The sequence below is a fragment of the Manihot esculenta genome, chromosome 6 (assembly GCF_001659605.2).
Source record: "Manihot esculenta cultivar AM560-2 chromosome 6, M.esculenta_v8, whole genome shotgun sequence".
Lineage (NCBI taxonomy): Eukaryota > Viridiplantae > Streptophyta > Magnoliopsida > Malpighiales > Euphorbiaceae > Manihot > Manihot esculenta.
The window spans coordinates 23,715,016-23,727,097 of record NC_035166.2 but is presented as its reverse complement, the minus strand read 5'-3'; the positions used below and the strand labels follow the sequence as shown (position 1 = coordinate 23,727,097).

Below are 12,082 nucleotides of genomic sequence, written 5' to 3'. Positions count from 1 at the left end.
GTTTGCAGGTTCAACAGCTGATACAAGATGCTATTGATCCGGAGCGCCTGTGTCAAATGTTTCCCGGATGGGGAGCTTGGATGTAAATGTGAGAGGTCTTTCAATTGTTTATACAATCTGAGACTGTGTTGTGTGCAATTACTTGCTGTATAGTAACATTCTCTAGAGGTCACCAAGCATATAGAAAAAGGGAAGTTCTCACGATTAACGGGGGTTCAACCTAACCAATAACAGGTCTTATACATGAATTTTTAAAAAAAATTATCATAAAGTCACTCGTACAGAAGTCCAAATGGTTCATTGAAAAATAATGAAGGGCTTTAAAATATCTGTTAAATGGATGGAAATTATTTTAATGAGCTTTATTATTTTTAGTCTTGTTTATTTCTCTACTTGTGATTAAAATTTTTTGGATTCACCCTCGACGTCCACTCTGCCTATATCAATTCAAAGGGTGTGCTTTTTTTTTTGGGAAAGAAAACGAAAATTCTGAAGATCATTTGAGTTTTTAAATTTTACGCCATTGGATAATGTTGAAAAATGATATTTGACAAACTAGGTTATGTTCCATAGGTAGGTTTTAGGACTTGTGGAGCTCTGAACTTTTTAATTTAAAAAAAAAAAAGTGTTTTAGGAATGAGAGCGGGGAAGACTTTTTAAAATTTATTAGATTAAATTTATGAGTGTAATAAATAATTTTTTTTTTTTTTTTTTTGAAAGATTTGGATCTATGAGTTCCTCCTAAAATTTTAGAAAAAATAGAATTTCTCCAAAATTTTGAAAAATAAGCGCCACCCGTGAAATTTTGAAAATAAAAATAGGAAGTCTTAAAAATGTACATTATATTAAATCTCTAATTTTTAACAAAACTTGCAATTAAGTTTAATATTTTGTTTTATTTTAAACACAAATTGCAACTTTTTAATTTAGAACACTTGCATCACAAAATATTATACGTTTAATTTCAAAGAATTTACTTTAAATAATATTTTATTCATTGAATTTTAAAATAAAAGTAAATTTTAATTTCTTAGAAAAACTAAAGACAAAATGTAGATAAACAATAAAAGGTTACCTAAATTAATAAGATATTTATAGATCGTAAAAAGTTTAACTTTGTTTTTTTGTTAATTAAGAACCATTTAATTCGGTTACTAAGATTGAATATACAAGTGAAAATTTCACTAATTATTGATAGGTTTAATAATCTCCCAATAAAATAGGATTCAATCTATTTCTCTTTAGATAAATGAGGTATTTTGAGCTTTTAATTTTCTTCAAGAAAAATCTAACTAAATAATCAATGTGATTTTTCATCTTGAAATTGTGCACATTTGCAAAGTAGCAGAGCTATAAATTTCCATTAAACACTTAAAACTTTTTTATTTTTAATTTGGTATAAAATTCAAATATTATTTTTATTTTACTGTTAAGAATATGTAATTTTTTAAAAGGTATATTAAAAAAAGCCAAATACTTGTTATTTATATTTATAGTCAATATTTTAAATGGATACGGTAAAATAAGAAATTTTCATTTAATTACATAGAAATTAACTTGAATTCAGAAAAAATTAAAGATAAATTATAATATTGTTTTTAATATTTTTTAATTAATAAAATAATGTATTGATTTAAAATGTTTATTTGTTTAGTATAATTTTAGACGTGAAAATTAATTTAAACTTGGAAAAATCAAGGTTAAGTTAAGAAATAGTTTGAGATTTTATTTAATTATAAAATAGTCTATTTATGTAAACGTTTTATTTAATTTTTTTTTTAAATGAATCTAATCAAAATTTCTGTGTCTGCTACGTCTCTGATGCACAGTCAGTGGATCTCCAATAACACATATATATTTTTTTTATGGCGGTAATACATCGGTTTTAGAAAAAATTAAAATCTAAAATCTGATTTTTCTTTTTTCAAATTACAAAATATGTGTATTATTTTAATAGCTGAGAAAGTTAATGTTGTATTTTTTTTTAAATAAAATTATTATTGTATTAATAAAATTTTATTAAAGAGAAATATTATTATAAACAAAGAGGTGATTATACTTTATAAATTCTCCAGCTAAAATAATAGTAAGAGTAATCCATCTAATAAAAATATTAATTTTAAAATCTAATAGAAGCATTAGTTCCGGCTCTTGCTGCACTGTCCAAGTTATTGCATCCTACTACTGTTGCCAAGTACCATAAAGCTGAAAGAGTAAGTTGCATTTATTTGTTTTTGGATAGAAGCATTGGGGGAATTTTGCAAGTGATGTATGTTCTCATAACTTTAACTTCTGCCTTCCAGGAAAAGAGAATTCCAAGGCAAGAACTAATACGGCGAGTGAGGCAATTAGTAGGGGACAAGTTGTTGGTTAGTTTAATTACATCGTATCAAGCCAAGGTACTACATTAATTAATTCCTAAATTCAAAATTTTGCCTTATCATTCTTAATGCATGTTATTTTTCTCCAGGAAGTTGAAGGATCCAGCAGAGCTAAGCAAGCAACACCTCAAGTAGGCGGCGGGAATCATGTAAATCATAATGAGACGGGGGACAATATGGATGACTCCGTTTTGCATGGATGAAGCATCATTCATCTTTGCATGTTGTACTGGAACAATAACCGACAAACTACAACATAATCCGCATGGAAGCAGACAGGCCTTTCTTGGTTATCGCATAGCGGAGAATTTGCAGAATAATCAGATCACTGTATTGTTGTGCAATCTGAAAATGTTATGTGAATGATGGTGCAACCCTGGTGGAATTGCTTCTTGCTGCATTCCATCAATTTCTTTTTCATCGTTCTTTCTGTTTTTAATATCACCATTTCCAAATGCTTGTATTTCAATAAAAACAATTGATTATGAACTTCTAAAATTGCATTATGGTGGACTCTCTCTTTTGTTTATTCTGTTGATTGTAAAGAAGTCCAAACAACAGAAATAGCATTTCATAGCGACGTCATTGGGCCACAGATTTGGGCTTCATATTCCCTGGCTCTCTCCTTCACTTTAAATTGGACTGACAGTGGAAATTGGGACTGTTGATGTAGAGCTGCAACTGGTGAAGTCAATCTCATAAAACTTGGTCCAGGTCCAGCTCCATAAGCAATTTTCAGTTTTACCCAGTTGTTTAATTGGTCTTTAATTCAAATTATTGAATTTGAAATTTTAATATTTTAAAAATAATACTAATCCCATATCAATTTTCCTCTGACGTAAAATAATTTTCTCTACTTCCAAACGGAAAAGTGGAGAAGAAATAATACTAAACACTCAATGGGGGACTGGGAATTGAATGAATGAATGAAAAATGTTGGTCTAAAATATCTTGTAAAATATCTTTGAAAGAAGAGGTTATGTTTCTAATTCCAAAGACTTTGTCTGGAGCTATACATAGTGCATAGGTAGCGTTTGTAATATGTTCCCTGAGATGGTCCACAGCATGCTATTATCACAGACAGCTTCAACCTAATCATGCATTGATTTGTGACTCCAAATGAAAGGAGTTCAATTCCTCAACATTACAATCCATATTTGCATTATGATGCCAACTTACCATTCACAAATTACGAAATTATTATGTCTACATATATATTTATACTTTTATGTTATTTTATATTATTTTTAAATATTTAAACCATAATAACTAAGTATAAATTAATTAAGTATATTATTTATGATTTATAAAAAGAAATTAGAAATAATTTAATTATTACAATATATGTGATCAATTTTTTTTCTTCAATAAATTATCAATGATATGATTAATTTATATTATATTATTATGATTTTTAGAACATACTATAATTTAAATTCAAAAATTCAATAAATTAATCTGAATTGGTATAAAGATATAATTATGTATTCAGCCAAATTATTATTGTTATGCAAGGATTGTGATTTCACCAATCAGTCATCAAAACTAATTCACAAATATAATCATATCAATTCTATTATTTGAGCAGAGATTAATTATTATTAATCTGAATTTAATACTATGATTACGCGTTTTGTAAAATTATGACATCAATTATTAATAATGCTCTTTTCTTTCTTTTTTGCTTTGCTTGAAAAAATCAGAAATGGAGAGTGATAATTCCAAAGAGTTATCTAATGCAATCATTATTCCTCTATTTAAAGTAAAAACTTTATAAGAATTAAATTTAATCGTTTATCCTACAACTACTTATGTTTTTCTATCACACATACATATAACCATAAAAACTAATTTATCATTCATTTCAATGTGAACGTTAAAACTTAAACCCAACCACTTCTATATATTTCATCACATCCTTCAAAGCTACCTCGCTTAATTGTAAGGTCAGCCGTTAATCATGCCATTGATTTTTCCTAAATTGCAAAATTTTAATATTATATTTTTGATAACAATATTAATTTTCAATCAACATCTGTTTCATCATTAACATTAATTTGAATATCCCACCTTGCAGAGATGTCACCCTCCTCTAGAATCAGCTCAATTTTTGGCCTTTAGTTTTGTGCTTGGCTAAAATGCACGTAATACTGAAAAAGCAGCTTGAGCTAGGAATAAACGGTCAAATTGGTTTGGTTGCATTTGTATTCAAAAGTTGGGCAACCTGCACTTTATTAAAATTTAATTACAAGACTTCTTACTTGTATAAAATACTAATCATCGTGAGAGTTTGGTAAATGGAGAGACCTTTATGTATTTAATTATTTCTTTTTAATATAATATTTTTGGTTTTTATTTATATTAATAAAATTTTTAAAAATATTTTAATATATTTGTAAAATCGAGTAATTGATTAATTTTTTTAAATTATAATAATTAAATAATATTTTTTTAAAAAGTCTTTTTTAAAAATAAGTAAGTCAAAAAATTAAAATAATCATTTTTAACTTTAGGTGTTTTCATTTTTTTTGATGTTTGATATTTTTTCATTTTTTTGATGTTTGGTACTTATCAATAATAACATCTTTTAAATTTATATTTGTATTTGTTGTATTTTATTATATTTTAATTTTATATGCGAAATAAATTATTTTTTAAGTTTAATAAAAATAAACAATTTTCAAAATTCAAAAGACGGAAGCCTTAATTTGACATAATTTAAGGAAATATTTTAATTATTTTAAAGATAATTAATAAAAAAATAAATACAGATGTTTAATTTAATAAAGTCAAAAGATATATTAATAGATTAATTCAAATATATAAAATAATTTACTCCTTAAAATAGAATTTTTTGTAAAAGCAACAATACTAAACATGGCACAGACAAGACAAGGCTGGAGGGAAAAGAAGGCGGATCTGCAAGCTGAGGCGGGGACACGTTGGAGGCAGTGAATGCTTACACGTGTAAACAATCAACGGGCAGAGTGCGACGCATATCGTCCATACTAGCGGCAGGCAGCCACCAGCCCCTCCTTCTTTTCCCCAACACCGATACCCCATCGACAACATCACCATCACTCAATTCACCAAAACCCCCCATTAATTTCTAACACGTTCTTTCTCATCCTTCGTATTCTAATCCAGATTAGAGGTGAGCATATTCAGTTTAAATAAATAAAATTAATTAAATTAAATTTAGTTATTTTAATTTGATTTAATTTTTAAATTAATAAACCCAGTTTATCAAAAATTAAAACATATTAAAATAATTTTTGTATATTTTTTATGAAAAAATCTATTTATATATATTTTATATTAATATATAGTAAATGAATTCTAAATAAATATTTCCCCTCAAATAGGCAATGTCCATCTTCAAACTAATAATTAATTCCAACCCATGCAAAAATTTTAAATTAGTGACCTATGCATGCATTGATTAAGTTATAGATTTGAAATGAGTGACAAAAACTGATTAATCAAGCACTAAATGTGATTAGGTGGGCTTGCTATTTTCAAGTAATGTTAAAATTAATTCATATTATGGTGGGTCCCCTCACTTCCCTGCCAATTTCAGATGATTCATGTCCCTATAAATATAAAAGTAATCCATCTTCCTTCCCTATGGAGCAGGGTTTTAGTTTCCTACCTCAGATGTATATTACCCATCAAAATTTATACTATTTTAAAATTCACCCTCAATTGCTTACAAATTACAATTACCCAGTAAAGTAAATAAAAGCTACGTGTGAACACTCTTGCTCTTCCACGTATGAGCTTGCGTTGAGTTCTCGTTGCGTGAAATTGAAGGCAATCTTTGTCACAAGATATTAAAACTTACCTAAAAACATGAGCGTAAATTAATAAAATTTATTTATTTTTTATAGTTAAAAACATTAATAAACTAATTTACGCCGTAAAAACATATAATTAAGATTTATTTGAAAGAATTATACATATTTCAATTATAATAATTTTTATCCATTTTAGTAATTAAATTTAAATTATATATATATATAGGTATAGTAATTTAATTATATTTTTAAAGTAGGAATAATAACGAATGAATGAATTTATTATTATTTTTTATTAAGAAATAAATAGTTATTTTTAAAAAATAAGAATTAAATATAAAAATATCAATGAATTATTTTTAAGTAAATTACTATTGATACTGCAGGATGATTCCACTGTTCACGTTCATGGACCACTTGATGAGCCTCTCTGTCTATCATATATATAGATATATATATATATCCCCAGCACTGGTTGTGGTTTTTTATTTTAATCTTGAGCCAAACCCTTTAGGCCACACTTTCCCTCTCAAAACATACAATAGAAATCTTTGTACAGCCATTGCAAATGCAGGCAAGCTCGCTCGTCACCATCTCTCCAAGCTCCCCCAGCTTCAACTCTTATTCTTCTGGGAAGCTTTCTCAGACTGCTGCCAGAGTCGTCCAAGAATTCTCCAACGATTCCGAATCTGAAGACGACTCTCACTTTTACTCTTTGGAAACAAAGCAACATTTCCCACCATCGATACAAGAAAGTGAGGACCACGAGAAACTAGGAGATGACGACGAGGAAGAGTTCGAGTTTGCCATTCTGTCTACAGAGCCAGACGCATCGCCTGTTGCAGCTGATGAGATCTTCTATAACGGAAAGATAAGGCCAATCTATCCTTTATTCAACACCGCGTTGCTCATGGATGGAGAAGAATTATCCAAATCATTATCCGCTGCCTCCAACCAAACCGACACCACCAAACCTATCAGACTACAATTGAAGAAACTGTTCAGAGAAGACCTAGAAACGACTTCATGCTCCTCCTCGGAGGCCGACGACCTGGAAAACGTGCCTGCTGGGACTTACTGCGTATGGACTCCAAAGAAGGGGAAGGAATCCCTGGAAAGGTGCAAGAAGAGCAATTCCACTGGGTCTTCGAAGAGATGGAAGTTCCGGGACTTGCTTTACCGGAGTAACAGCGATGGAAAAGACAACTTCGTGTTCTTGACGCCGGCGAAGAAGAGCAGCGAAAGAGTAATGGGAGATGAAGGTAAAGAGAACAAAGACAAAGACAAGGTTAAGGAGCATTACGCGAAGAGCAGAGCCCTTAAGGAAGAGGATAAACGGCGGTCTTTCTTGCCGTACAGGCAGGACTTGGTTGGGTTTTTCTCTAATGTTCATGGGTTGAACAAGAATCTTAATCCATTTTGAAAGGTGGATTTTTATTTTTATTTTTATTTTTATTTTTATTTTTATTTTTGTGAGCAGTTTTTTTCATCAATATGATTATTGCTTTTATTTTTCATGCATAAATTCATTTCAAAAAGAAAAAATTTTTCATGCATAAATGAATCTTATATTCTTCGTTTAGGAATGATTTTGAAAAAAAATTCAAATAATTTTTTTAAAATTATTTATAATTTTATTTTCATACATAATAAATTTTTTTTTAAAGTAAAAAAATTTGAATTCTTTTATTCCAAGTTTATTTTTTGGAAAAAAAAAACAAAATTAAAATACTGATTACATTTTTGCTTAATCTTCAAGTTTTATTCTTTTTTTTTTTAAAAAAAGAAATATTGAGATAATTTTCCTTTTCAATGGAGATAACTTTTGCTCTGCGGTCCAAAATGAAAATAAATGAATAAAACATTTAAATTTATTATTATACTACAATAAAGTGCTACTATGATTTAATAATTATTTAGAGGGTGATAAATATTCATAAATGAATTAAAAAAATAATTTTATAGTTCAATATCTGTCAAACTTTTAATACATTTTTAGGAGATAAAAATCCAAGCTGCATAAATAAAATTTCTATAAAAAATTATATTAAACAATATAACAAAATTATTTATTACTTTTGTGAGAAATTGTGTAAGTCTCACGAGATATAGATGTGATACCTAATTACTTTACTTTGTATACAAAGTCTAAAGAGAATCAATCGTTATTTATTATTTAGGTAAAACATTATCTAATACCTGAGACAGTTAGATTTTGCCTAATCCAACCGCCATTTTTGCTCTACTTTTGACACTTGAGTTCTAAGTCTCCATTGATTATTTTTTTATTGGTAGGCAGAGATAGTTTTAGTTTTGTGTTTATACGAATCTGTTTCTTCAGAAAATCATTTGAAATTAATTTCAATTATATATTTTTTTAATACAAAATTGAGGATAAATTTATCTATCACTCGAGTAATATATGTTTAGATTAAACAAATTGAAATATTGTATTTAAAATTATAAAATTTTAGAAAAGTCATGAGAGAGACTCTCAAATTATGCCCCAAAAGAAAATCCTTATTTTTGTATTGGATTATTTGACGTCTTCCAAAGGTTAATCAAGTATACATCCAACTTGTAAAGACTCTTGCAAGTATAAAATTAGAAACTTTCAAGTTAGTACATCAATTAACAAATGAATAAGAATTTAGCCATTAAAAGAAAAAAAAGAAGAAAATTGCTTTAATTTTTGTGATGTGGGTAACTAGAAGTCAATGTTCACATTGATAGAGAAAACCCATAAACTGAGCGTTACCCTTGTATAAACCTATTCTCAATTGAATCATTGCATGACCACATAACAAGTTGACAAAGACAATTTTAATATTATTTGTAAGAGTTTTTTTTTTTCTTTCCTTGCAAATTCTTTTGGTCTCCGCGTAAAATGGGCATCAGTCTATTAAAGAAATAGAAATAGCTAGGAAGTAAAGTTTGGGTCTAAGTCTTTTTGTCGTACCAATCCCACTGTAAAAGCTTTCCACCAAAACCTAGGGAACTGTGTAAAGTTAACCTGCAGAATTTCTCCGTCTCAATCTTTCCCTTTTTTTTGTTTTATGAGGCTAGTGGTAGCTGTTGAAGTTGAAAGCGAATGGCTTTCCCCACTAAAAAGTAAAAGTTGGATCACAGTGTTCTAACTTCTAAACTCTAACTGAATCCCTGTTTAGGTAAATAGAAAAATTTGACAGCTCCCACCCATTTCCTTTCCTGGAATATTGTGCTCTTCTTTTTGTTTATTTTTAGTTTTGTATTTAGCAAATGATTCCTAAATTTAAAAACATGAAGGGTGGTGGGTTTCTGGGCATGGGGTAGTCCACATGCTTTCTTTCACTGCTTTTGGGAGCATAGAAGGGCAAAGGCTCTAGCTTGTAGGCACCTCCTCCATGTGTTTGTTGAGCACTCAACCAAATTAGCGCATAGGGCCTCTCCACCATGACTTCCACATCCCATCCCCACTTTTCCGCTTGCTCTTTCTTTCCCTCCTCTCTCACCATACACATTCTATTTTCTCCATAAATAGAAATTCTCCAATATTATAATCTAAATATCAATACTAATGAGTTTAAATGAGCAAATTATTAAAAAAAAAAGTATAATGCTAAGTTTTGCTTTCTTAAGCTAAAAATTACATTTTATGATGCCATTTAATAATTAATTAATTGATTGGTAGGGCTGTAAATGAGCCAAACTATTCGTGAGCTACTCGAGACTCGACTCGATAAAAACTCGACCGAGTTCGGCTCGTTTTTTAAACGAGCCAAGCTCGATCTCAATTTTGAGGCTCGTCACTTAAACGAGCTGAGCTTGAACTCCATAGTATTCGGCTCGTTAATGCTCGTGAGCTGGCTCGTTTTTAGGCTCGCGAGCTGGCTCGTTGAGAAGGCTCACGAGCAGGCTCGTTAAATAGGCTCGTGAGTAATATTATTTAAATAAATTGGTGAACCAATTCGTTAAATAAATTTATGAACAAGTTCATATATTATTAAAAAATAAAAATAACTATAAAGTTATAAAATTTAAACTATTATAAATACTTGAAAATTATAGTATTGAGAATTACAAATAATTAAGATTAATTATTATAATTAATATTTTTTAAAATTAAATTATAAAAATTTTTTGTATATAATTATTATAATAAGATTCCATAAAATTAATGTATAATCACAAATAATTAATATTAATTATTATAATAAGTATTCTTTAAAATTATAGTACTACATGATAAATTGAGTTGTAAAAATTATATACATTTTAAAATTAAAGTATAATTATAAAAAATTTTTTTGTATATAATTAAACATACAATATAAAATATGATAATAATTATCAAAATATATTAATAATAATTAATTAAGGTTATATGGATGTTGAAGTTGAAATTCAAGTTAACTAATTGAACAAGCATGAAGATGATTATGAAGATAATTAAATTATATTAGCTTGTTTCAACTGTTGGAAATTTGAATCAACTTTATTCGTTTGATATTAAATTTTGTGTGTAATCTAATTTTATTATGTTGTTGAATTTATATTTATTTGTGTTATTTTAGTTATAAATTGTGTTATGTAATTTTTTTTATGTACACTCTCTTTTTTTTATATTATTTAAATTAATGATGATTAAAAACTGATTAAAGTGTAATTATTAATTCGAGTTCGAGCCTGAACTTGAGCTCAAACCAAACTTTTTAATTTTGAGCTCGGTCTCAAGCTTTTTTAACGAGTTTCTTAATCGAGCTTTCCGAGTTCGAGCTCGAGTTTTATTAACGAGCTTCTTAATCGAGCTTTTCGAGTTCGAGCTCGAATTAGGCTCATTACTAAATCAAACTAGCCTTTCACGAGTCGAGCTCGAATCGAGCTCGATTATAATATTTAATTCTCGAGTCGAGCTCGAATCAAATATTAGAGCTTGAGTCGAGCTCGAGCTTCCAAACTTTTTTAATAAACGAGCTTGAGCTTTACAAAGCTCGGCTCGGCTCGGCTCGATTACACCCCTATTGATTGGTTGGTGATAGACAAAGCATTTAGAGCTTGCACTGTCTAATTTGCACTTTGCAATGCCTAGGCCAGACTGCTATATCCATGATTCCAAGTTATTTGTCTGACTTGAGAAGAATGGAATTTATTTGTTTCTTTTTCAAAATTCTTAATGATATTCCTACTACCTATAATTACACAGAAAAATGAAAAGGTAGCTGCTAGGTTGGATTGGCTAAATTCTTTCAAGATAATCATTGAGGTTACCCTTTCTTCTCTTGTGATTTTGGATAAAATTGCAAGGTTGATTTGATGCAATCCCATTAAATATCTTTCGTTCTCACTGTATCCACTGCATTTTGTGTCAGTTATTGGCACCAGACAACAATCTAAAAGAATATTATTTTTCAAGTTTGTGTTTGATTAGTTGATATTCTGGATGAATAGCTGGCCATGTTAACACAAACCCCACATTTTGAAGTTGCCCTTTTTTCTCCAAGAATTGGCGGGCCAAGTCTGTTCCCATGTCCTTCTCTGGTCTCTACCAACACCCATCAATTATCCATTTGCAGGAAGAAAATCACAAAGAGCCATCCTTTTTTAAAATCTACACATCAGTGCTGAGCTTTCATATTGATAAGGTCAATTTATAGTTGAATTCTTGATTGTGATGACTCTCTGTGTCCCCTTTCATGTATCTAAAGAAGAATTAGGGAAGCCAATACTGCTCCATCGAATAAGTAAATAAATAATTGTTTATTAATATTGGAAAGATTATTTTAATTTAATCAAAATCAAATCACCAATATTAAACTTAGTGAATAAAATTATGATACATCAATAGGAGATTCAAATTTGAAATTCACACGTAAGAAAAAGGACTATGATTTGTTGTAATTAAAATAGACAACCATGCTTGTATGG

The 12,082-nt window shown here is 29.0% G+C and overlaps 2 protein-coding genes across 9 annotated transcripts in view; both read left to right on the top strand.

Moving 5' to 3' along the window:
* LOC110617578 (serine/threonine-protein kinase ATM) overlaps positions 1-388 on the top strand; it is a 52,967-nt gene extending 52,579 nt beyond the window's left edge. For all 8 annotated transcript variants that reach the window (XM_043957557.1, XM_043957550.1, XM_043957556.1 and 5 more), the window contains exon 79: positions 9-388. In XM_043957557.1, the coding sequence (XP_043813492.1) occupies positions 9-86 (78 nt within the window). In that variant the 3' untranslated portion in view covers positions 87-388. The remainder of the gene's footprint in view (positions 1-8) is intronic.
* A 6,265-nt stretch (positions 389-6,653) lies between these two features.
* On the top strand, positions 6,654-7,603 carry LOC110617015. The gene has a single exon (XM_021759592.2). The coding sequence runs from the start codon at positions 6,747-6,749 to the stop codon at positions 7,599-7,601; it is 855 nt and encodes a 284-aa protein (XP_021615284.1). The 5' UTR covers positions 6,654-6,746; the 3' UTR covers positions 7,602-7,603.
* Positions 7,604-12,082: the final 4,479 nt, after the last annotated feature.